Below are 26,639 nucleotides of genomic sequence, written 5' to 3' on the forward strand. Positions count from 1 at the left end.
AAGTGAGCGAAATAAAAACCCTCTGTCAGTTATGATAACAGTAGGCATGGAGGGGAGGTACATAGAAGGCTTGAAGGGTTACCGACAGATGCTCTTATTAAGAATTATTATAAGTAGGTAAATCTTTTGAATCTTTTTTGAAAATCAGCTCTTAATCAACACATGCATTTCTGTTGCCAATCATTTAAATACATCTATGTTTACAGAGACAGGGTTGTAGATTTTTTTTTGTTGACTATGAGGAAGTTACTGATTTTTTTACCTTCCCCTGACAGTGTGGCAGCCTCATGTAACAAGGAAAGCAAGCTTTGGTCCTACGTGTAACAGACAGAGTAGTGTAGTAGTTAAGAGCAGTGGACTCTAATCTGGTTTGATTCCCCACTCCTTCACATGAGCAGCAGACTCTTATCTGGTGAACTGGATTTGTTTCCCCGCTCTTACACATGAAGCCTGCTGGATGACCTTGAGCTAATCATTGATCTCTCAGCTCTCTCTCAGCCCCACCTACCTTGCAAGGTGTCTGTTGAGGGGAGAGGAAGGGAAAGTGAGTTTCCTTACAGGAGAGAAAGGCAGGGTATCAACCTGAATTCTTCTTCTTCTTGACTTGGACTGCATAGTCAGTTCATAGCAGAAATGAGATCTTATACTGATGACTTCCTCTTCACTTACCTCACAGGGTGGTTGAGATGATAAAATGAAGGAGGGACAACCATGTATGCAATTTGAACTTCCTTCTGAGATAAACAGGCATATGGATAGATGGTCGCACAACACTCATTGGTTGACAAAAAAACCCCCAATCAACACGTTTTGTAGCTTTTTAAAGCTATTTTCATTCACAAATGAGAATTACACCAGAGTATTATTGTTCAGGAGATGTTCCCAGTGGATTGATCTCAAGGCTATAACCTGAAGGGTTTGGTTTTTTGATTGTTTGTTTTTGTAGTCTGAACAAGCAGCCTGGAAATAAACACAAGCAAACTAACCCGTGTGCTTTTTCAGAGCCATTTTTCTGTGAAGAAAGGAGCCGCAGCCTTAGGAATTGGTACTGACAGTGTGGTTTTGATCAGAGTTGATGAAAGGTAAGTCCCTTTGAAACACCAGGCATTTGGGACCACCACTTACGGATGGCAGAGGAAATGAATGTTTTGAAGCCATTCACCAGGCAACACATCATTGTCCTACATTGGCCTGACTCAATAACAGGCACAGAGAACCAAGCTAGATGCGAAATTGAGAGCCCTGTTGATGGATCTCCCACAGATTTTCAAGGCTTAATCACATCCATTGGAAGTGGGGGACAATCCATATCAGGACCACAGAAAGGAGTGAGAAGCAGTTTAACCATACCATTTTCTATTCCCTCTCACTCAGTGCTGTTTGCTGCACTGGATGAGAATATAGTCACCCCACAGAGATGTACATTTTCCCCCTTGTGAGGTAAATACCCATTTCAGGGAGGGAGGGGTTATAACAGGAAAACAACATTTCCCATCATTGTACAACTCTGAGGGACTGTGGCCATTATTAAAGCAAAATCAAGCATTCTATGTTTTTTGTTCACATGACTTCCCAGCTATGTGTGAAGCAGGGGGTGGAGATGTCTATTTTGTACTAAGAGGGGAGCTTTTGTGTGGGGGGTGGCATGCAGCCTTTCTCCCCACTTTACCTCTTCGTGCATAATCTTTTGAAACATTTTTCTTTCACCATGGCTCAATAATCTGTTACCTAGCTTAACAGGGGTTATTAATTTATTAAATGGAATCTCCACCAGCTGCTGAGAGTGCAACAGCACACATATGGTTTTTAAAGTAGCAAAGGGGAATGGAACTCACTTGGCAGTGCGAGAGGAGGCTAGGTGAGATCTTGGAGACTATATCTATGGGGAAGGAATTTGGCAAAGAGCGATCCGCAGAGTAAATGCAAGAGTCCAAATGAGTTTTTAAACGTTTATATAAATTTGGTTCAAAATACATACACACAGTAAGATGTAAGAGCACATACATTCAAGTTCCTAGTATATAAAAAGGGTTGAAAAGTAGATGGGACGATAGAGAGGGAATTGGGAATTTGCAGAGTGATACGTTACCTAACGTTCTCAAAGTAGAAGCAGTAGAAGGCAGGGAGTCCACGCCAGCACAGAAACCCGGTAGAAGATGATATCGTGTCTCAAACTGACCAGACCAAGGGAGGTACAGGCTAGTAATGAGCAATGTGCTCTAGGTGAACTGAACTTTTATAAGGTAGATCGTTCTCTTGACGGGAAAAGGAGCTAATTGCACTCGGTTTCACAGCTGTGCTGGGTTTGGGGTGCAGAGCCAGTTAATCAGCTCAACTATGACTAAGCCCGGGACAAAGGGGCCAAATTACATTGTTAAGCTAAACAAGGAGCTGCTGTAAGGCTTCCATGCAGATTAACCTTTTAGGGTTACTGCCCAAGATATTCAGATTTTGGAGGAGACATTAGACCGAGGAAAGGTGGGTGACTTTAGGAAGGTAATAACAATGGGAAGAGGAGATGCAGAGGAGCAACCATTTGTTGCTGACTTGGTTTCCAGAGGAGATAGGGGAAAGGCAGTATCTGATATTAAAGTGGCTTTCCATATTCTTTGTCTTTAACAGTATCTTTGCAAGGTGTGGTAATCAAGCATGCCCTTACACAGGATGAGACCTCCAGGTTATTCAGGAGTAACTCATTCTCTTAATTAGATCATGTTAAAGCAGACTTGTGACCTTTGGACATGCCACTACCTACACTGAGAGGTGCTGTGAAAACTTAGCTTCTGCCAATATGATTTTAAAGGAAAATATATTGCCATTTATTTATATATATCTATAGGATTGATCAGAGGGCTAACAAATCTTATGAGGGTCAGGCTGATAGAGAAATGTTTTAGGCAACAGATGCCACAAAGGTAGGGAAGCATTCCAGTCATATCCCAGTAAGACTATCCACTCCCTGCTTTAAGTCTGAATACGTGGATGCATACATAATTGCGCCCAGGTCTTCCTACTGCATTTACTTTGAGTCTAAGCTTCATAGACAACTGTGAGAGAGCCATGAATGGATTTTCTGACATCCTGTCCGGTGTTTCATCCTGGGGCTGGAACAGAAATGAACTTTTGTGAAAGCCCACAGTACTCTGATATTGTCCGTGATGCTTCTACATGTCAGAAACCTTGTGTGGAAATCTAGCCACTCAGGTTTCCAGCATAGTTTCTCTCTGATGGGATATTTTTCAATAATTTTTCATTGAGGGGGGTACATTGAATAATGTGGATATTTGAACTGACTACTGAAGGGAGAACTCCAGGAAGAATAATACAATGCAATGCTTATTAATTTATATTCCACTTTTCTCCTCAATGGGAATCCAAAGTGGCATACATTATTATCCCCTTTTCCATTTTATCTTCCCAATGGCCCTGTGTGTTTAGTCATCTTCAGCAGAGTACTTTCTGTAAAATAGGTTTGTTAAAGCAGTCTCTGGGGTCTTACAACACAGCAGCCTGCTAGAATCTCAATAAATCTCTGGATGTTACATCCCCATTGAGAGTTTATCAAGCTACAGTGGACAACAGTTCTGCGGTCTGTGAGCTGAAGAAGTCTGCTTTACAAGGAAATCGGCAGTACTATCCTAAGCAGAGTTAACACTTACTAAACCCACTGACTTCACTGGACTTTAAGGGAAGTAACTTGATTTAGGATTGCACTACCACATATTTATAGTCAGTGGAAGACTGAAATAACAAACTATTGGTGGTATTGTATCTGACTTAGGGCAACCCCATAGGGTTTTCAAGGTAAGAGATGAACAGAGTGGTTTGCTATTACCTGCCTCTCCATAGCAACCTTGGACTTCCTTGGTGGTCTCCCATCCACATACTAACCAAGGGCAACTCTACTTTGCTTTCAAAATCTGGTGAACTCAGGCTGGGTTGGATTACCAAGGTCAGATCTCACAGGCTATTTTTATCCATTAAGTCCTTTGATTTTTCTCTCTTGCCTCTACAGAAAAGATCAGATATGCATCAGTGAGAGCAAATTGGCCTTCAAGTGTAATGAACCTGATGCAAATTTAGTCAAGAAGACAAACAGTGTAGCATGAACTACATTGATTTACAAATGGCTAGTTAAGTTTATTTTTCTAGAAGCCAGTTAAGTAGTAAACAGCCTTTGTTGTGGAACAGTATCATCTTTGGGCTGGATTCCAAAAGCCCTGCCTAGCTAAGCTGAAGACACTCTCAACAGAACAATCTAGGCTGCAACCCTAAAAACATTTTCCTAGGAGTAAGTGAATAAAATGGGACTGACTTCTGAGTAGACTTAGTCAAGATTACTCCCCTACTATATCATGAGAGCCAGCGTGGTGTAGTGGTTAAGAACAGTGGACTCTAATCTGGTGAACCAGGTTTGTTTCCCCACTCTGATGCATGCAGCCTGCTGGGTGACCTTGAGCTAGTCACAATTCCCTCAGAACTCTCTCAGGTCCACCAACCTCACAAGGTGTCTTGTGGGGAGAGGAAGGGAAAGAGTTTGTAATCCGCTTTGAGACTTACAGTTGAGAAAAGCAGGGTATAAATCCAAACCCTTCTTTACCTCATCTTCCTTCCGCTTCAGGCAGCCCCCTTCCCCACAAAACTGTTGTCTTGAGTCTCCTGACCTTTAGGAACATCTATGGATGGGGAGGGAAGACCTCAGGGGACCACAATGGAAAGGGGGAGGTGGGAAATCTTACTTATGATGTACAGGATGCAGCTCCTTGCTGGGGCCAGTTTAATAAAAAGCAACTTGATTGGGAAAGGACCAATGTCAATCCAGACCCATCATGTTTGATTCTTTGTTTCAGAGGGAAAATGATACCATCTGATCTTGAAAGGAGGATTGTTGAGGCAAAGCAAAAGGCAAGTGGATTCATGTTTTAAAGAAATGAGGCAAAGTGGATAAGCCATATGTGCAGGCTTTAGAACTCAGTCATGGCAGAATGAGTTAGAGATTTTAATGTAAATGGCTGGATGTGACCAAAGGTTTTCCTAGGTTCAATAAAGGCTCCGTTCCCAGAAGGGAAGCGTAGGACCCTTAGGCCCACATCCCACAGCCTTGAACTGAATCAGGCACTCATGTATGTGGACTTCAGTTCTCAATGGAGAATTGTAGGGGTACATCCAACAGAATGTCCTTGTGGAAGAATTGTGTGAACACACTAGACCCCCTAAACCACCTTGGCTTTCCTGCTAGGCAGGACAGAGTTTCTGACAGTCACTACTTAAGAGTTTGCATTCCAGAATATTGTATTTGGAGCTTAACCTTCAGACAAAACTCATTGCTGCAATTCTAGAGCAATCTAGGGTAACAAAACAACATGCCTACAGTGTCTGTCTATCTCTCCCTCCCTCTCTCTGTTTGTCTCTTTCTCTCTGAATAAATTTTATTATTTTTCATAATGAACAAAAAGAGAAAAATTGCCTCTTGCATTATTAACTGAAATGGAGCTTAATGTTAGCAATATTCCATGCTTAAGAAAGCCTTTAAAGTTTCCCAATAATTTCCCACAAAATCCTTAGACGTTTGATTAAATCTATAATTTTAAAAGTTAACTGTTATGATGCATGATAACTGACAGGAATATTACCTTAACAATTTTACTATTATTTCATAGATTCAACATTAAATCTTTGTCATTTTAACCTCTTGTTCAGTCTCTTTATCAATATTAAAAGAAAAACAATACACTTCTTGTTTTGAAGAATACAAATACACAAAATACAACTTCCATTTCTCTTGAATGCTTGATTTGGTCTTCTGTTCACAAAGTTCATTGGTTTTGCCATTGCAGCATATTCTCTTGAATTATTTTCCCCATTTTATAGATTAGGACACCCTTCTACTTTCCGTCCCATTGTAAAGGCCACTCTGGCGGTTGTTGTCATCTATTGGAACAATTTTTCCAACTTCCTTGAGAAGTTCTTTGATAAAAATCCTAATAGCGTTGTCTTGGCATCCATAGCAAAGTTAATTTTCAGTATTTTTTGCATTTCTGCATATATCCCTTTTCAGAATTTTCTCACTGATCTGCAGGATATCTCTTGAGGCTTGTGGTCCATCTACAAGCTCTCTTTAAATTAATAGATGTTTCAGGACTAAAAATATTTTTGTTGGGAGTCCACAAATGAAGCAGAGTGTATTTGAAGAGCTGTAAGAATTCTGTGGGAGCACTGTTTATAGAGGCCATTGCCATAAGCAATTATTTAAAATCTGAACCGTCTGCCTTCAGCAGAGGGAACGTTGCACTGCTATCTGATTGCAGCCAGCAGAGTAACTTTAAACTGTGTGGGTTACTCTTTCAACAGAGTTCAGAACTGAAAAACAAACATGGATCTTTCCAGATGGCCATTTTATTATGTTTCAGGAAAAGCCTGCTGTAAAGAAAACATTGGTATGTTTTCACCATTTTGGCCATTTGCTGCCATCTACAGGGAAAAACTGCAATACTGTTAGAAAAGGCTAATGAGAATCTTGGTTCATACCCAATACAAAACCATGACTTGTTTATTTCAACTGTAGTTAGCCTGTGAAACCAGGATTTGACTCTGTTAAGTCCTTCCAGTCCAGGGTTGTCTCAAAAAATGTTGGTTTCAAAGCCTTCATTTTCCCCAGATGCTGTCTTGGCCTGCTATGCAGAGAAGATAACATTTAGGTAACAAGCAAGGACTAAACTAGGATGTCCACGTTGGTACGTCACATGAAAATATGGTTAATATATCAACTTTAAACCATGGTTTCTGCTCCTTCTTTGAAGTTCCCTGATGAACTATAGTTAGAAGAGTGGTTCACATTTGAACAACCCCATGAACCATCATTTATTTGTTTTGTTTTATTAAATCTATATCCCACCCTCCCTGACCAGAACCAGGCTCAGGGCGGCGTACAAATATATTCAAAGCAGTATAACTTGCACATAAAATCCCAAGCACACATTTCATTAAAAAAAAAAGATCCCAAGATGGCAAGCACAGTATAAGTCTATGAAGAACCACCCAGGCCCAGCTCAGACATAAACCCTCTTTAAAATACTATCAGAGCATGGGCAGAGTTAAGGGAAGAGCAAACACAGAGTGACAGTGTATTGATTGGTTGTGGTGGGTTTTCCGGGCTGTGTGGCCGTGGTCTGGTAGATCTTGTTCCTAACGTTTCACCTGCATCTGTGGTTGGCATCTTCAGAGGTATATCTTCAGAAGTCTGCTTCTCTCTGGGATACACCTCTGAAGATGCCAGCCACAGATGTGGACAAAATGTTAGGAACAAGATCTACCAGACCACAGCCACACAGCCTGGAAAACCCACAACAACCAGCTGAATCTGGTTTGGGTCTCTTGGACGTTTATTGCAACCCTACACATTAGTTGACAATATAAATCAGGTGTGTCGCGTGATCATTAAGGGAACGTCACATACTAACTCTATGAAATGTCTGCTGATGTATGAAATGTCTGCCTGGTTTCCAGTCAAAAGACTACTCTTTCTTCTGCAACACTCTTTTCTGTTTTATTTTCCTCTGTAGGGATTTGTCCCATTCCTTGTAAGCGCCACAGCAGGGACTCCACCTACAGTATACGGGGCGTTTGATCCGCTCATAGCTATTGCGGATATCTGCAAGAAGTATAAGATCTGGATGCATGTTGATGTGAGTACTGGATTACTATCCTTAGCTGGTGAGATACTGGACCCAATAGAAAGTCAGTATGTCCAAACGCGGTGTGGAAATTAGCAGCATAGCAGAGTGTTTGCAAGATCCTGAGAACCTCGGCTTCCAGAAATCACATGCAAGATATAAAGGTGATGGCAACCCGGTGTTCTTTGTCTCAGCGTCTGATGTTCAGAGGTATACTGCTTTTGTTCCATTTTAGACCTCAATGTTAACAGCTATTACTAAATCCTGAATTCCCTTGAAAGCTGTTGAAGTTGGTGACTACATGAATTTTGTCAAGATGTGACTGGATAATTTTCTCTACCATCCAGTTGTTGGCCTTTTCCCTCCACATTCTTGGCTGCCTCCCTCAGCCACACAAAGAATGGATCCCAAATCAACTCAAGCATTTGGATCTCCACCTCAGTAATCAATACAATTGAGCACAATTAATGGCTATGATCTTCTTTTGCAGGGAGCGTGGGGTGGTGGGCTGCTGATGTCAAGGAAACACAAATGGAAATTAAACGGTATTGAAAGGTAAAGTTCCAAGAAGTATTATTATCACACTGTGTGGATATTTCAGCATCTGACACTGGATGCCTAGAAACTAGAATCAATCCAAGTGCTCTTGTCAAATATAGCAATGTTATTAAGTATGGGTCGGATACAAATGGCTGATTGGACAAGTGGAAGGCAATTATGTTCACGTGAGGCAGGGTCTGATTTCCACTGACCCTTCCTCCAGCTGCAATCCAGCTCATCCCCTGCCACAGAGGTGTAGCTCAAAGGGGATTGGGGGGTGTATGATGCACCGGGCGTGCGCCCCTGTGGGGGTGTGGCAAGGGCATTCCGGGGCATGGTGTGGTGTTCCGGGGAGGGATGGGGGCATTCCAGGGTGGGACGGGGGCAGAGGACGCACTGGGGCACCAGGCGCTTTCCCCCCTTGCTCGCCTCTGCCCTACCATTCCCTTCATCTGCAGGAAAAGACTGGAGGTGGGGGGGGTCAGTTGCAAGAAGGGAGAAACCTTGTCCCATAAGCATAATTCTGCTAGCTGTCTGAATGGTTCAACTCAATTTTTGAAGTTCTGCTCGCTACTGGAATAAAGGAGCGTATCTTTGCCTAGCCTAAGCAATCCGACAGTATCCGTTACTTGAACTGTGACATTATAAAATGTTCCTTCTAAATCATCCTTTACAATTGAGATAAGGATTTTTTTAAAAAAATCATGATTAAAATAAATAAGAGGTAAATAAAAAGGATGGCAAAGGGGGATGCTGTCAAAATTTGGTGAAAAGGAGGTTTTAAATGAAAATCAAAACAGCATGCAGATCTTGCAGGTACCATAGGCATTCGGACATGTAAATAGTGCAGGTTAGAAACAAAGAGCTGGAAGGGACCTGAGGGATCATCTAGGTCCAACACCTTTCACAATGCAGGAAATTCAAACTCTCCCAATAACCCCTTGCTCTATGCTCAGTGGAAGCCAAAAAATCTTCCAGGATTCCTCACCAATCTGACCTGGAAGAAAATCCTTCCTGACCCTGAAGTGGCACAATTGGCATTACCCTCAAGGTGTAAGAAAGAGCTATGAGATCAGAGTGCTGACTCATCCCTTCTGTCCCTCCCTCTCATGAGCTGCCTCTAATGATTCTACCCCAGGTTCTTTCAGCTATGTGGACGGACACATTTTAGTGTAGGCTGATGTCTGGACTCTAGAGGTCAGACCTGCTGCAACTGCGGGCCTGTTGCTCCCAAATCCGAACTTTCTGGACATGCTCTTGAGCATCTTCTAATATTAGCACTGGTTCTCGCTCCTCATTTTTGGTGTTAACAGTGATTTCACATTTTAATTTTTTAAATACTCATACTGTTATGAAACTTAAATTTATAAATAGCATGCCATGATCTAGCAGAGAGAAGTATTTTTAATGTCCCATTCATTTCAGCAGGAGAAATTTGAACATGTTTTTAAATCTCCCTTGGTGACAAGTTGTAGGTATAGTCCAATGCTATATACATGTATTCAAAAGGAAACCCAAATGTTTTCAGTGGGACAACAACATGGAAGGACAGCAAAGTCTTCAAGCAGTTTAACTTTGAGTGGGTTGTACCCAGTGTTGCCAATGTGCAGCCAGATCCTATGTCAAATTGGGTGCATCCATGCCCATTGATACCAGTGGGTTTAGGTATGCATAATAATAAACATCATCTTTACAAATGGATACATTTTATAAACTTTACTGGGTTCTTTGGGGAGGTTGTATTATGTGATGGTAAACAGATATCAATAATACGACCTTTTGCATGCCATAGACTAACAAGATGCATGGCGAAGCGGCTCATTGAGAAATCCACTTCACTGAGTAGAAATTACTAGTCTCTGCATATCCCTCCCAGGAGGTTTCTTTTAATGATGCTATTACTGTAGCACTCAGTCTCTTTTGTGGTATAACAGTAGCTGCCCAGGCTGCCTAATGCACTGTACCAGGAGAATTGCAAGTCAGTGGGATGTGTCAGGAAGTAATCTTTGCTCTTATAAGAATTGGTGCCCATACCAGTACCTATTTCCACTCTTAGGGGTGAGATTTTCTCTCCAACATCAAATTAGCCTCTATATATATTTGAAATAATTCTGCACTAGTTGCCATGATTATTCCCCCAGAAAAAAGACAACCCTCCCCCCCACTCACACACAACCCCTCCCCCAAATAGTGTGAGGGGAAGCCCCATTCAACAGGCTGGGTGCCCAGCTGTGGCACCATGGCTGCCGTGGCTTGCAACTCACAAAGAAGCTTTCTGATGGCGTGGGGAGGCTCAAAACGCGGAAAAGCCTCCCCGCAGCCAGCAACCCCCCCCCCCCCCACATTGGCCTTAATGGACTTATGTCACCTTTTCAGTGGCATAAGACTAAAGTCCCAGCTGCTGGTGTAATTGGGGCAAAGGCCGGGGGGGGGGGGCTGAGGCATCCCTGGACCGCTTCCACTACATCGGCAGCAGTGGTGGCACAGGTAGCACGATGTCCCACACTGCATCTACTGCCGGGGAGGGCCACAATGGCTACCTGCCAGTGAATTCACCCCTCCATCATGGCAAGTGCCTTGTGGAGGGCAAATCTACTGGTGTGACCCTGCACTGCTCCCACCAGCAGATTTGCCCCCTTCCCCTCTGGATGGGGCTGAAAGAGTGTGTTGTTGGGTTTGTTCATAAAATACTCAACTATCAAAACACCATTCTTTTTTATGTGAATTGTTTTTAATAATAGTTTTAAATAATAGTTTTTATTTTCAGTCATGTTTCTTTGACCTTACAAAAGTCTCCCTTTTTGAGCTGGCTTATTTGCACAGATTGCTGAGCCTCTCTCTGATTGCAATCCAGATACCTGATGTCTCCTTTTCAAAAAGTTTGTTGTTTTAGGGCCAACTCTGTGACCTGGAACCCGCACAAGATGATGGGAGTTCCCCTGCAGTGTTCTGCTCTGCTTGTTAGAGAAGAGGTATGTCTCATGCAATTTGCATCTTGGGTCCCTTTAGCACTTCTTAGTAGAAAATCTGGGAGTCTTAGTAGACCACAAACTGAACATGAGTCAGCAGTGTGATGCAGCAGCCAAGATCTCCAATTCAATTCTGGTCTATATCAGTAGGGGCATAGTGTCTAGATCAAGGGATGAAATAGTACCATTCTATTCTGCATTGGTGAGACCTCACCTGAAATACTGTGTCCAGTTCTGGGCACCTAAATTCAAGAAGGATTTTGACAAGCTGGAACAGGTCTAAAGGAAGGTGACCAAAATGGTAAAAAAACTGGAATACATGTTCTAAGTGGAGAGATTTAGGGAGGTAGGAATGTTTGGAGAAGAGGAGGTTAAGAGGTGACATGATAACCATGTTTACATATCTGAAGGAATGTTACATTGAAGAGGGAGCAAGCTTGGTTGGACAACCAGAAATGACATCATCATGTGACTCTCTAGGGTCTCCTTGAAACTCTATGATAAATCATTGAGTGGGGGAATTCATGGAGTGCTGCACAATGTGTGCATCACTTTTGGGTTGCTAGCAGGAAAAAGCATCTCAAATTTTGGGAAGATCAGAGAATGCTTGTAGGGGTACCCCTGCCTGTGCCAAGAATTTAGCCACTCTATGCTCAAGCCCTTTTCCTTGTGCTCCTTCTGACTGTGCCTTCCTGGTTCTTTCAAGGGGATCATGCAGAGCTGCAATCAAATGCATGCTTCCTACCTCTTTCAACAAGACAAGCACTATGACCTGTCCTATGACACCGGAGACAAAGCTTTGCAATGTGGGCGCCATGTTGATGTCTTTAAACTCTGGCTTATGTGGAGGGCCAAGGTAAGCATTTTTGGTTCTAAAGTTTTTGAGAATGAGGCCTACAATTGTTTTTGTTAACCTCTTTAAGCAGGTCTCTAAAGAGGCAGTCTGTACAGTTTGTAAAACAGATTGTTTCCAAATATACAGACAACAGTTTTGTGAGAATGGCACAACCAGTATATGGATCTTCTGTGCCATTTATTTATGAAAATAATCTAGATGTTCCCAGAGTATTTTGAATATGAAGTCTTTCCAGCTTGTTTGGCTTCACTCCTCTAGTATCCTTTAGATAAAACAGCAACTACCTGCTGTCTGAAAAGTGGTATCTCCCTTGAACACATAAAGTTGCCTTATGCCCGTGGTGGCGAACCTATGGCGCTCCAGATGTTCATGGACTACAATTCCCATCAGCCCCTGCCAGCATGGCCAATTGGGGCTGATGGGAATTGTAGTCCATGAACATCTGGAGTGCCATAGGTTCGCCACCACTGCATGCCTTTGGTCCTGTAAGATCACCCTACTCAGACTGGCAACAACTCGGCAGGGCCTCAGGCAGAGTTCTTTCACATCACTTCCTGCCCAGTCTAGTTAGTTAGTTAGTTAGTTAGTTAGTTAGTTAGTTAGTTATACACCAGAATATAATTTCACTACCCTACATTAAAATACTTTAATTTAAAAGATTTAAAGGATTTACAGAATTTCATAAAAACATGAAACAAAATAGAATTCTTTAATAGTTCACAGTATTTACATATAGAGGTTAATCAACCAAGGACTGCCACATTTTATACACTGCACACAAAACTTAGCCGTACATGTGGAGACCTATTGGTTTTCCCTGTCAGTAACATTTTAACCTGAACTGGGTTGGATTGGCCTACTAATCCGTGGAGAGATGAACTGAATACGGGCCTCCTGTTGGAAAGAACAGTTATCTTGGAATGTGTCCCAGCATTTCCACCTCTCCTGAGTCACAGGGGCATAACCTCTCAGCCTTGGGGGCCGTTTTGAAACATCCTCCTAAAACTGCAGAGTGGAGAGCTTGGCATCAGGTGAGATAGAAGGCCCCCCTTTGACTATTCATCTCCAGGTAGAAGAGATCCTGCACAATTCTGGTTTTTTTTTTAACTAGACATGCAGGAGATTGAACCTGGGACAGTTCGTATGCCAAGCAGATGTTCTCCCACTAAGCTCATGTTGAATCACAATGCAGAAAAACTGCTGTAAATCTGCCATAAAGTAACTTGTTACTGGAAAATGCAGCTGCAACAAAGACAACCAGTCTTAGTCTCACTGCTGTGATATGTTATGAATTAAGGGAAGTCGCATATTGAAGTTGCTAGGCAACAGAACCAGCTCATAGGAAGCCAGCCATCTCATACACGGGCTTTCAGTATGCTATACGCAAGCTTTCTATGAAATTGATGGAGGGTGAACAAATGAATAGTAATTGTTAATTTCAGCCATTGCACATTTCAAGTCTCGGTCAGGTGACGTTAAGGAAGTAATTGCCACATCTTCCCTCAAGACCATTTAGCAAGGATTAGGTTTTTAACATTGCAAAGCTAAAAGCTTTTGCAGGGGGAGAGGGTTTTTGTTGTAGGAATTCTTAAAAATAAGGTTTGGCAGAGCTGTGGCTAGAACACCTGCTTTCATTTTATGCTGCAATTAGAAATGGGCATATTATTGATGTGGGGGAACTAATTAAAAGTCTGTTCCTTTCTGGGGTATATTTGTATGAAGTCTCAAAGGACCAGCTGATTTGCAGTTTGGAAATGTTGCCAAAAAAATACTGTCTGCCAAATGATAATACGCTCCTACACTGAGATTGCATTGAAGATGAATAAATTCATTTGCTACAATGGCCTGCAAGAAATCCACACTTTGTGAATGTTTGCATTGTTACATTATCATTGTCATGCAGTTATTGAGAATATTGTCCATGTTGCATTTGCCCTAGGTCAAATACAGCATATGTAGTGGTTAATTAAAAAAAAAAACCTAGATTGCTTGTTAATCAATTAATGCAAAAACAGGTCTCAGCCAAGTATAAAAAATAGTTTGTGTGCTGCATTCTGCTTGAAGGGTCACAAACTTTTACAGCGTCCGGGAGGGGGGGGTTAGACTGCTTTTAAATTAAGGTGATTCCAATCATTGATTTAAGTGATCAAGAATCCTATTATATAAAAAGCTAGCTGTCGTGGCTACAACTCACTTACAGCCAATCGCTACGCACTACTCACTTTCAGCCAATCACCATGCACACACAGCTTGGATCAAGGCCAACACAGAATGGGTAAAAACGTGTGAGTGTTGTGTTTGCCCGCAGCCAAGGTATAGCAAGTCTTTTGTGTTTGATTACCACATATCCTTGTTACACCATTTGTTTGGGTTTGTTTCTCACTCCATTCAGACAATACCACATCATATATTTCAGAGCGTAGCCATGTTGGTCAGCAGTAGGAGAGCTCTCTCCACGTCCTATAGCAGTGGTGGCGAACCTATGGCACGGGTGCCAGAGGTGGCACTCAGAGCCCTTTCTGTGGGTACATGTGCACAGAGTTCATCATGGAGGGGCAGAAAATCACACACACACCCCACACGCACACACATCTAGACTAACTTGGGCATGATCCTTTACCTGGGAGTAAGCTCGGTTGCTGGCAATGGGTCTTGCTTCTGAGTAAACCCTCCTAGGGTTGTGATTCACCCATTCGAAGTGTTGCACGGTTGCTTCACCAAGCTTACTCCTGAGTAATGTGCGCCTCGGAGCCAACCGTCTTTTCTAAACTGAAACCTCAGTATTCGGGTTAAATTGCTGTGTTGATACTTTGCGATAAATAAGTGGATTTTGGGTTGCAATTTGGGCACTCGGTCTAGAAAAGGTTTGCCATCACTGTCCTATAGGATCTTAGGGGCCAACCTCTTGTTGGTCACACTGTGGGGCCAAACAGGATTGGGCCCTCCCAGCATTTTAAAATTTCTTTGAAACGGTGATGGTGTCATCATGGTGGCCATGAGGACACCATCACATTTCGTTTGGCCCCAAGATTCCATTTCCAACAGTAGCTTTGTGAGGAAAGTTGATAGCCTTCATCTGCTGTGTGTCCTCAGGGCTTGGCATTCAGGTGTATATTTCCCTTGCGCATGAAGATTCCATTTTGTTGCTACTGCTAATGGATTCATGAAGGATAGGCTGCTCAATCCTCTTCAAAAGCCACCTGCATTCTGTGTCGCTATTCGGACAGACTGTCTTATCTATCTTTCTTTGCCCTCTCTAGTTTTCTAAAAGAAATAAAGTATGTTGGTTAAAATGTAAAATAGTGATGGGGAGAGGGATAAAGAATCACTTGTCTTGTTTTGATTCTGGTGGGTTTTCCAGGCTGTGTGGCCATGGTCTGGTGAATCTTGTTCCTAATGTTTCGCCTGCATCTGTGGCTGGCATCTTCAGCTGTAACATCTACTGTTGCAGACTTCCCTCTGTGATACACCTCTGAAGATGCCAGCCACAGATGCACGTGAAACGTTAGGAACAAGATCCACCAGACCACGGCCACACAGCCCGGAAAACCCACCACAACCAGTTGAATCTGGCCGTGAAAGCCTTCGACAATGTCTTGTTTTGCTTTGCTTTCCACTTTGTTTTGCTTTGCTTTCCACTCAAATTTTTGCTCTGTTTCACTTCTGCCATTCTTTTTCCTTCTTTGTTCTGAAGGGCACCACAGGATTTGAAGCCCATATCGACAAGTGTTTGGAGCTTGGGGAATACCTTTATAACAAGATTAAAAACAGAGAGGGTTTTGAAATGGTGTTTGATGGAAAGGTATGTGTTTCAGCAAAGATTTGAAAAGCCATTGGATTCCCAGAAAAAATGAGTAGCCCCATGACCAATCTTAAAACAAAAACTCCACCTGCTCCTCAGTTTTTACTATGGGAGAAGAAGAGAGCCCAAGAAGAATGTGAATTTGTTCTCATGAACTGCCTATCCATATTTATCCCCCTCTTCCTTTGAACAGCTCAGGGTAGCAGTATATAAATCATTCTCTCCTTCTCCATGTTGTCATCACAACCATCCTGTGAGGTAGATTAGGCAGAGAGTAATAGACTTAAATTTAGTGAACTTCAAGACTAAGTGGCAAGTTAAATTTTGGTTCCCCAGTCCTACTCTGACCATTACACCTCAGAACTTCTGTGATCCAGAAAAGGGTAAGTAGATCCTTGCCCTTTTCTTTTACCAGAGACATTGCGGGGATGGTCTAGCTGAGTCCTAGATTCCTGTTTGATGTGCCTCACACCAGGCTTCTCCCCCACACTAGAAGCGTCCTTGTTTCTGGAGTGGCTTTAGAATGTACTAGAAAGCAGAAGATGCTGGGCCTATCCCAGAAACGCATTTGACCCTGCTGAAAGCCATGGTTCTGACCCAGATTCTGGTCAAATTCTGATCAATTTCCAGTCAGTGAATCCAGTGAATGCACTGAGAGTACAATCCTAAGCAAAGTTACACAAAAGTTACACCCTTCTAAGCCCAGTGACTACAATTAATTTAAAGGGAAGTAACTCTGCTTAGTATTTTCCTCTCAGTTTAGAAAGGGCTGAAACAGTTTGAAGGGTGTGGGCCTGCTGTCAAAGTTCAGCCTGCAATATTCCTCAGGGCAGCAACTTGTCGTTTTTACTGTTGACCCCTTTGCAAAGTTTTATATATTGCCAAAGATACTGATAATAAACAGGGTTAGTAGTTTTTATCGTGCCTATCTTTCCTTTCAATTACTTGTAGTTATGGCATTTGTGTGTGTCTTTCTCTTAAGGAATTGCATTCCAGTATTGATGTGTGTTGAGAGAAGAGGCAAGAAATAGTTCCACAGGCAAAGGGCATAATAATAGCAATGATTCTCAATGGGTTTTGCTTCAGTCAGCCAAGAAAACACAGTAATTGATCACTGTCATAGGAAGTGATACATGTAGGACAGGGAAAAGTATGAAATTTATTACCACTGAGCCATTCTAAAGCATTGGTCTTCTTTCTTTAGCCTCAGCACACGAATGTTTGCTTCTGGTACGTGCCTCCCAGTTTACGGAATATGGAGGATAATGAAGAAAGGCTGAACCGTCTTTCAAAGGTAAAAGAAAAAGAAAGAAAAAATGCCACTTTTTATTAGGAATCCATAATGAAAACAGACTGTGGTTGTGAAGGATATGTAGATAACTAGGATATGTATCTAGGAAAAATGTAGCCCAGTGCAAAATCTGAGTTTTCTCCCCCCCCCCCCACCCCACCCGTATGGGCAGCTGCCCTCCCCACCCCGCCCCACACACGAGCAAACAACATTTTTTGTACCAGGTCGTGAAGTCAGTGTATGGACCAGGGGGGAACAGGAAGGGGGGGCTATTTTCTACCCCCAACATGACTAAATGGCCGCAGCCCGGGGACATTTGACCCCTGAGAATTTCCCTGCTCAGTAAGACCACTCCTCTATCTAGTCCAATAGCATATTGTTTCATACAATGACCCAAACAGTTGCCTTGGAGGACTAAACAGACCACAGAGGTCAGTGCCCTCTGATGTTGTCTCCTATACCTTTTTCAACAAAAAGAACTTAGTAGAATTGCAACTTCATCTGCCAAGTGCTGGACCACCTTTGTTGTAGAATGTTTATGTCCATGAACATCTGGAGAGCTGCAGGTTGCAGACCCCTGTACCAGACCCATGTTTGCCCATCCTCCACCAATATTAGTTTATATTTTGAAGCTGCGGAGGAAGTGGGGCTGGAAAATGCGGGATGTTACGACAGCTGAGTTGTTCTAGATGTTACAGAGAGAGACCCATGTTTTTTGTCTGGACCTGAAAGTAAGTTCAAGGAAGAGACTGTACAATATTGATTTCCTTTTCACTCTCTGTCTATGAAGGTGGCCCCGGTAATTAAAGCCCGAATGATGGAGTATGGCACCACCATGGTCAGCTATCAGCCCCTGGGAGACAAGGTGAACTTCTTTCGTATGGTTATCTCCAATCCAGCAGCAGCTCACCAAGACATCGATTTCCTGATTGAGGAAATAGAGCGCCTGGGGCAAGATTTATAATCATTTGGCCTGCCAAGCATTGCTGAAACCTCTCTAAGTAGACAATTAAGTTGTCACAAACTGTGGTGAATGTATTAGTAATTTGTTCCAAAGTGAATCTATTTCTATATTGTGGCGTCAAAGTAGAGTACAATTTAAAACTGAGAACATTGCTCCCTTCAGGAGCGTTCTTTTTCTTCCCTTCCCTTTGAGTTTGTAAATACCTTTTTTTTTTCACCAGTTCCACGAAAAGGCTGCATTCAAACAGGTTGGAAATAATGCAAATATTCACAATTCCACCCTCCAAACTTTAGTACAGTTAGCGGAACTGATAAGCTTGTGCTAAACACAGCCAAACAGAACAGTGTCAAATTGCCCCAAAGAGTCACAAAATAAAAAGAGGGCGGAAGCAGAAAGCGACTTCTGCGTTAAGATGTTTTGTCTTTTTTTCTTAGCATATTAGAACTGAATTTCTAATTTACCTATGATGACACTTCAGATGTATTTAAATACATATAATTTTGCAAAAGAAATATATATTATATATACATATATATTAAAAAAGATCCTATTTTGTAAAATAAAGATTTTTATTTTATATGGGTTATAAAGACTGAAGGGGCAACCCTCCTGCCCCGGAAATAAGATCCTTTATTTTCCTTCTAATAGGAACATCAAACTTTTAAAAGTTCTGATTCTGAAACATAGCCCGACATCAATTATTTAAAAGAATAATTTCTGCATGTCCCCTTATCTTGTGCATCTCCAGGGTTTAGCACTGCAACACCTAAAACCTCAGTCTAAATGAAAAGATTGATAACAGTGAAATTACAGAATTGTGTCGTTCCGAAAGTTGTTTCCAACATGGTCTAATTAAGCAGACGCACAGTCAACATACAAACATAACCAAGACTAAGGGGTCTGCAACCTGCGGCTCTCCAGATGTTCATGGACTACAAATCCCATCAGAAGCTCCCATCAGCATTGGCCATGCTGGCAGGGGCTGATGGGAATTGTAGTCCATGAACATCTGGAGAGCTGCAGGTTGCAGATGCCTTGGGAGTCTTCTCCAGTAAGATGCTGCTAGAACATTTATGGACTGTGGATGGGATCCCCAAAAGCTCAACTGATTCTGGGCAGGTCAGTCCATAAGATTTACCACCAAGGCAGCAAGTTTTGCTTGAGCTGCTGCCATACAGAGGTGGAAAGGAGAAGCAGAGATTCCCTAGATTCACAATAGTTATACATCCCCTAGATTCACCAGAGGGTCTGTATTAACAGCCCCGCTCCCAAAAAGAAACACCCAGCATTAGGAAGAATTTTTGATGCAGTCCAAAGGCATTGTCAGTCATGAAGATTGTGGCATTAATACTGTGCAAACTGGCAGAGTGTGCAAGACGTGACCATTCCTGTATGCGTGTTTGCTATTTTGTGTGAAACAGGGAATGATTGCCAAAACCAGGTTGGAAAATTTCTGGAGCCTGGGGAGGTGGGGTTTAGGGAGGGGAGGGACTTCAGCAGAGTGTGATGCCGTAGAGTCCCTTCCTCCAAAACTGCCATTTTCCCCCCAGGGAAATTGATCTTTACAGTCGGTAGATCAGTCAGAATTCTGAGAGAATTCCATCCTTCACTTGGAGTTTGGCAGCCCTAGAACAAGGCAGTGCATTTTTTTTTCAGTTGCAGTCTGCATTTCTGATTGTGTGCACCAATGCTGGAAAATATACGTCTTGTCCTTTTCACACAAAATAATAAATGCATAAACTGAAACGGTTGCACACAGGGTGTTCTCCCAGCACATTATATAGGAATGACAAAATCGTAACACCTGAAAAGCTCTTTTGGAAGATGCTTGAGATCCATCAAGTGAAATCCTGACTGGTGTTGCCTGCCAAAGCAATTTTCTCGTACAAGTCACTCTCTTGATGTAAGCAGAATTGGGGGGGACAGGATAGTCTCTGAGGAACATCTCGGAATATATCTACAATGTTCACCTCTGGTTGACGCTCATTCTGTAAGGAGTGATATCACCAGTGGCTGCCCATGTTATTGGTGACTCCTGTGACTTGAGGCCACCATTTATTTCTGTTAAAAATCTATGTTTCCTCAGAAGGAACAAATATTAATGCATCTTGACATAACTGTTAACACTTATGGTTTCACAACTACTTCTAGATGTGACATCTCCTAATGCATCATTTATAAGGACAACTTTTTATAATGCCTCAGTGCAGCCAAGGCTGACAAGGCCACCAACTCCACGGACAATGAGGAAAAGAGCAGGGCCATCCACAGTTCCCCCTTTAAAAAAGAAAGAAAGAAAGTTGGGGGCTTTATTATTGAATCCGGGATTCCCACACTGTGTAATAGTTACACATACATTACACGTTTTCTCAGTTTCCACATGAATGGTATCCTCTCCAGTTCGGTCTGGAACTTCAACATATGTTGAGAGGGGAATTTAGCCTCCCCCGCAGACCATTTTCCTAATTTGAATTAGTCGGGGGGAGGGGCACTATTTGACTTGTGATGTGAAAATTGTCCTAGTCCAGATGACAGCCCATGACTTATTTAAGCTCAGAGATAATGTTTTGCCCAAAGTCCATTAAATTTAGTAGCTGAACCGCTATCTGAATCGGAATTCCCCAAACAAATTCAGTTTTTGGCACTGTTGTCACCTCTCCTGGAGATATTCCAGCTGCAGTTCATACTTCCCCTAGGGTTCCAGTTTTTATGAGAACTGTGGTGGTGGTGTATTAAAACTTGTACAGACTACAGATGCAGAGTCATATTCAAAGTTGCCCATACAGTGGGGAAATCTGTCATAGTTGGATTTCATATCTTGGAGTTGCTTCTGTTTATAACCCTGGATAAGTTCAGGGGGGTAGCTTTAACTAGAAAAAATGGCCACCTGGGTTTGTAAAGCAATATGGTTTTACACTCTCAAAATACTTGAAGTTTAACAAGTGTAATGTTGTTTGATTTGATCTGAACTACATAGCTTTGGGTACTGGCTCATTGTACTACTGCAAAATAAGAACAAGAAGATATCTGTGTCTGTAACTGTGTTGCCTTTTTAATTACCGTGATAGTATGGTTGTGTCACCTCCAACTGAGGCTGTGCACTTTAGATTTAAAACTGTGCAATGTGGCCAAACAACATGTGTTACTGTCTAAGCTTGTACAATATATTAATGAGATGTCCTTATCTGTGTGGTAGCAGTATTGAGTCTTGATATTGTAAGATCTGCATCCATTCTGGTTTCTCTATTCTTCAAATTTACCCATCTGCTTTAGGTCGCAATGATCCTTCCACCCAAAGCTGATTCCCATAAACAGTGTTTAAATCCAAAGCTTAAGCATTTAAATTCTGCCAGTGAGATTCAAATCCACCTGTTCCAAGCTCTCTCCAAATGTCAACAGGTACTGCATTTGTTGCACCCATTGATGAAGGAGGAAGCTCTATATCGACTGCACAGTCACAAGGATGCTGTTGAGTAAAATCATTGTTCCTGGGCAATCTCCAATCCAATGATAGAAGCACAAACTCAACTGAAACAAACGGCAACTTGCCTGGTAGCGTAGCTGTCAAACTTCTAACTTTGCAGCTCGCCAACCAAATGTCTCTGGGCGGAGAAAGAATGGGGCAATAGCAAAAGTGATCAAGTAGCCTGGTTACATCTTGCATGTGCAATTTTTTAAAATACAAAGCTAATTACAGTCAGTGTAGATATTACTTCTGTGTGGCTGCCAGCCCAAGATCTTCACCTGCTATTTTCATGCGAGTAACATCAGCAGGGTTTTCCTTATTCTGTTGCATCTGGGGGAAAGAATTACATGGCAAACTGTTCTTCTTGTATTTGATTCAAGTATTTAACCTGTGATGTCTTTCAGAACCCCAATAACACCAATAAAAGTGTAAAATGTGGCTCATGCGTCTGCTGGGTTTTCTTCCTTTCCTTTCAAAATTGCCCTGAAAGATCACAAAAGCCAGGAACATCTGTCCTGTCATCTTTCAGCAAAGGTCATGAAGATGAGAGTTTTATTCCAGCTGTCATCATGTTTGTTGTGGTGATTCCAGCATTGATAACACAGTTTGTTCAATGTGATAAGCATAGAAATAATGGCATTCTGTTATCACAGCTTCTTGAAGTCTGTCTTGTCTACACACAGCAGGGAGGCCGGGGGGTGGGGATCGGTGGCAGGTGACTTGGGTGGGCAGCTTGGGTGGACGCCATGGCAGCAGGCTGACTCCTACTCTCCAGGGGGATCTGCCAGGCGCCGGCCCACAGGACAGGGGGGAGCCCCCAGGCTGCACCGCAGGACAGGACAGGCATGGGGACCTGGCCGGGGCACAGCACCCCCCACATGAAAAAAAGGTATGTTCCCAGGGACATGGGATACTGTTCCTATCGAGGAGTGAGTAATTGAACCAAATCTTCAGGTTAGAGCCTGCCTCTCAATTTATGCTGTACTTAATGTTATTTCAGCTCAATTGAATTTGAGAGCTGGTATGGTGTATAGACTGGGCACTAAGTGATGGCCTTGGGCTGAGGCAATTGGGTTTCACATCCTCACTCAGTCATGATGTTTAAAGTGCAACTTTCAGAACAGTCAGTCATTTCCCCACCTGCTTTGCCTAGTTTTGAGGATCACATGTGTACATCACTTCTTGATTTTATTTCTTTAGATATTTATATCCTGCTCTCCTCTTCAACGGGGACCCCAGAGCAGCTTATGCATCAACTGTACCTCCATTTTATTCTCACGATGATGTGATAAGTAGGTTAAGCTGAGAAAGAAAGACTGGGCCAAGGTCACATGGTGTGTTTGCATGGCAAAGTACCGATTAGAACCAGGGTCCTTCTAGGGTTGCCAACCTCCAGGTAGTGGCTGAAGCTCTCTCTCTATTACAACTGTTCTCCAGCCAATGGAAATCAGTTAAATTGGAAAAAATGGCTGCTTTAGAAGGTGGATTCAATGGCATTATACCCCATTGAAGTCCTACCCCAAACCCCACATTTCTCAGGCTTCATGGCCCAAATCTCCAAGTATTCCCCAACCTGGAGTTGGCAACCCTAGACTTTCTGATGTCTCATTGGAGGAACAGGAAGATAAATATGCCATGAAGATTATACTCCACTTTGTTGAAGAGGATGTTTTCTGCTCCATTGGTTGTTAACAGCTCCAAACTATCCTTCACCAACAGATTTGAAAATTATATAATGAAGCTAGTTGAGAAACTGCTGATGAGCAGGTGGGTTTCAAAGACCCGCGTCAGCTTTTTTGAGCAGATGCATAGGTTTTGGATCCCAGGCCCAAATTAAATCAATTTGGGTGCCATTATCTGAAACATTTGCTCAGACTTAATTAGCACCTGTTGGGATAAATGAGTGGGAATTATTATTGCTGTTTCGAGAAGGCTAGAAAAAAACGGGCGAAGGATATTAATGGAAGCACTGGCTGAGCAGTGACTCCGAGTTTTCTGTCCCCAAAGCCCACCATCTGTTTGTTCCCCCCTGAAAAGTCCTCCAGCTGCCAAGCACAATAAAGAGAAATGGAAACAAAACAATACTGAACACCAACAGCACGCACAAGACGAAGGCACCGTATGAGATAGCCTGTAGCATTTCCTTTTATCTGTGTTTACTGAGACAGTGTTTAGCAGAGAGTAAGCTATTTCTGGCTAACTTCTTCTTTTTTGCCTGCTTCATGCTGATCTTAAAGTGAGATAATATCATTAGACCTAGCCTTATGGTTGGTTAGGGCATAATTAGGGTTGCCTGGAATAGGGTGGGTTGTTGGACTACAGGTAGGGATCTCTGAGCCAGCGTGGCATACTGGTTAAGAGCAGTGGACTGTAATTTGGAGAGCTGGGTTTGATTCCTCACTCCTCCACTTGAGCAGAGGACTCTGACGAACTGGATTTGTTTCCCCACTCCTATGCATGAAACCTGCTTGGTGACCTTGAGCTAGTCACAGTTCTCTCAGAACTCTTTCAGCCACCTTTACCTCTCATGGTGTCTGTTGCGGGGAGAAGAAGGGAAGGGTTTGTAAGCCGCTTTGAGACTCCTTACAGGAGAGAAAACGGGTATAAATCCAAACTTCTTCTGGTGAGCATATTGAGGCATCTAAGGTGAAGGGCCATTCCTAAAACAGTCCATCACTTGCTGGAATGTTGGGATAGGTTATGGAGGGGACACCTTTACAGCAAACAAGATTACAGGTTCTGCTAATGGCAAGTGAATTGTGCAATCCAGGAGAGGGGAAGCACTATGGAAAGAATACGTATGGCTGAGATATGATGTGTGAGATCTGTGTGCATACGTTCAAGGAAATCCTTGTGCTTTGAAGTCATGAACTGTTAGGTTAGAATCTTATTTGCTACATTCCACTTTTTAAAAGGGCTGGGCAAGGGGGAGAAATGTGGAGGACAGGGTGCACCATATAAAACAACACACCTTTAATTGATGTCAGAAGTCATTGCAAACTGAGAGAACAGAACAAGCTACCTAAAATCCTTCATTTCCCCCAGAATTCTAACTGCCCCCTAAGAATTAAAGATCACCCTTGGGGTTCTAACACGACAAATTGTATGGCCCCTCTTCTACCCACTACACCAATATTGGTTCTCAACATATTTTATACAACTTCTAAAGCTATTCCTTCAAGAGAAAGCATCTCTCAGATCTGCCAGGCTGAGCTCGTAAAACAGGACACATTAGAGATTAGTAATCCATCGCAAAGAAAATCAAATACCTGTTAGGTTCATTAGCCACTGAGTTATGATGGTATATGGATTTCATTTATCCTGGAAGATTCAATAAATATGCACAAAAAGGGCATTCTACAAGTACAGGGGAATTTGAAACAGCCTTTCTTTTCTATATAATTAAAAGGATTTCAGTACAGACAGAAAAGACTTAAAAGAGTACAAACACTATAATTTCTCCTGATAACACGGATCTAGATATGGAATGTTTTTTTCCCTTCATTCATCCACCCTAAACAACCTCACAAATGATTGTCTGGCAGGTAAGTGATAGATAACGGCAGTTATAAAAGATGGTAAATGTCCCCACGTCTCACTCTGTCCTTGTGCAGTACTTCAGACAGATATGAGTTATGAAGAAGCTGTTTGCATTCTGGGTTTCTTTCCATACTCCAGCTGACATGTCTGTGCCATGTTTTCCTCCCATTTCTCTGCCACTGAGCTGTTTACATTCAGGTCAAAAGTTTAGTACAGATACTTAGTAATGAGGCCCCACCAAACTGACAGTTTTCTTGATTGTTTAAACCTGGACAAGGATCAGTCATTCTTGCTGGTATGGCTAGACCTTTGCCTTTGATGTGGTTGACCACTCCATTCTAGTTCATCTGCTAGAACATGACTTGGTGTTTGAGGAGTGGCTCTCCAGTGGTTTCAGCCATTTTTGTTTGATTGGGCACAGAGTTTCCACTGGGGAGGGTAGAATCAATGAGATGGGGTCTGTAGGGGAGGTGTCTCGAGGTTCAAGACCCATGGAGGAGACTGTCCAATTCTTTGGAGCTGGACGACATCCAGATCTACCTTTCATTATATAAGCCACTGCATGAGTCCGTAACCACTGTTCTGAGGCTGTAACTAAGTGGGAACCAGTAGTTTTGCATCCTCAAAATAGGGCAGCTTGAGTAGACATAAGACCTCCTGAGGACGACTTGGAGAAAAAGCTGTGCAGAGTTCCTCCTCCAGACACCTTTTTTTCCCCTGACCTCAGGATGTCTTATTTGTGCTGCGCAGAATGGGCGCTTGATCATTTCCCCCAATCATCTACCCACCCACCGCCCAAGCTACATCTTAAAAGAAACAAATCTTTATCCTTTGGGACTTTTTTTCAGATCTTTCTCCAGTACAGGGTTTTATGCAATTACCTTCCTGACAGGGGAATGTTGTTATTTATAACGTGCAAGCTCATGTGATAAGATGTGCAGGATGTTCTCTTGCTTTCTGATGGTTTTTTTTTTAAAAAAATGGATATAAATCTAAATTATCCTTCTAATAAATCTGTTCGCCTGCCTTATGCGTATGCTTTTGATGTGGCTTGCTCACTTTTTCATTGAGTATTATAACGATGGCAAGAGGATCCTTTCCCCACAGATAAAGCGCACCCAGCGGGAACAAAAGATATCATACCAAGTAATGGCAGGGGATGAAAGACTGCTCAGCTGTGCTTGGCATTGGTAGAAATATTCCATGGGATGGTGACGTATGGTCGATTCCTCACTGGAAAAATGAAGCCAGATTCAACCAGGTTTGAACGGAAATGGGTGATTAAAACAAAGCCCCATTTCCACGTGCCTTTGTCTGTAATCGTTTAGGACAGTGAAAGCAAGGTAGACACAAGCGTACACTTCCCCATTTCATTAAAACAACTTTTCCCTGCTGGAATTGAGCCAGCAACCCTTTGGCTCAGCAGGCAAACATTCAAACCACTATGCTATGGAAGCATTGCTGGCTTAAGGCTGGAGAAAATCCTACTTAAGTCTCCCTGCACGAGTGAGGAAACCGGCCCCACGTCGCTTCATATC

At 42.5% G+C, this 26,639-nt stretch overlaps 1 protein-coding gene across 2 annotated transcripts in view; it reads left to right on the top strand.

The window, feature by feature from the left end:
* The window catches only part of GAD2 (glutamate decarboxylase 2), a 45,323-nt gene extending 26,286 nt beyond the window's left edge, over positions 1 to 19,037 (top strand). For both annotated transcript variants that reach the window (XM_048510604.1, XM_048510605.1), the window contains 9 exons: positions 1,003 to 1,082; positions 4,851 to 4,905; positions 7,563 to 7,685; positions 8,164 to 8,228; positions 11,107 to 11,185; positions 11,889 to 12,038; positions 15,733 to 15,840; positions 17,045 to 17,134; positions 17,922 to 19,037. In XM_048510604.1, the coding sequence (XP_048366561.1) occupies positions 1,003 to 1,082; positions 4,851 to 4,905; positions 7,563 to 7,685; positions 8,164 to 8,228; positions 11,107 to 11,185; positions 11,889 to 12,038; positions 15,733 to 15,840; positions 17,045 to 17,134; positions 17,922 to 18,095 (924 nt within the window). In that variant the 3' untranslated portion in view covers positions 18,096 to 19,037. The remainder of the gene's footprint in view (positions 1 to 1,002; positions 1,083 to 4,850; positions 4,906 to 7,562; positions 7,686 to 8,163; positions 8,229 to 11,106; positions 11,186 to 11,888; positions 12,039 to 15,732; positions 15,841 to 17,044; positions 17,135 to 17,921) is intronic.
* Positions 19,038 to 26,639: the final 7,602 nt, after the last annotated feature.

The sequence above is a fragment of the Sphaerodactylus townsendi genome, linkage group LG11, assembly GCF_021028975.2.
Source record: "Sphaerodactylus townsendi isolate TG3544 linkage group LG11, MPM_Stown_v2.3, whole genome shotgun sequence".
NCBI classification, from domain to species: domain Eukaryota; kingdom Metazoa; phylum Chordata; class Lepidosauria; order Squamata; family Sphaerodactylidae; genus Sphaerodactylus; species Sphaerodactylus townsendi.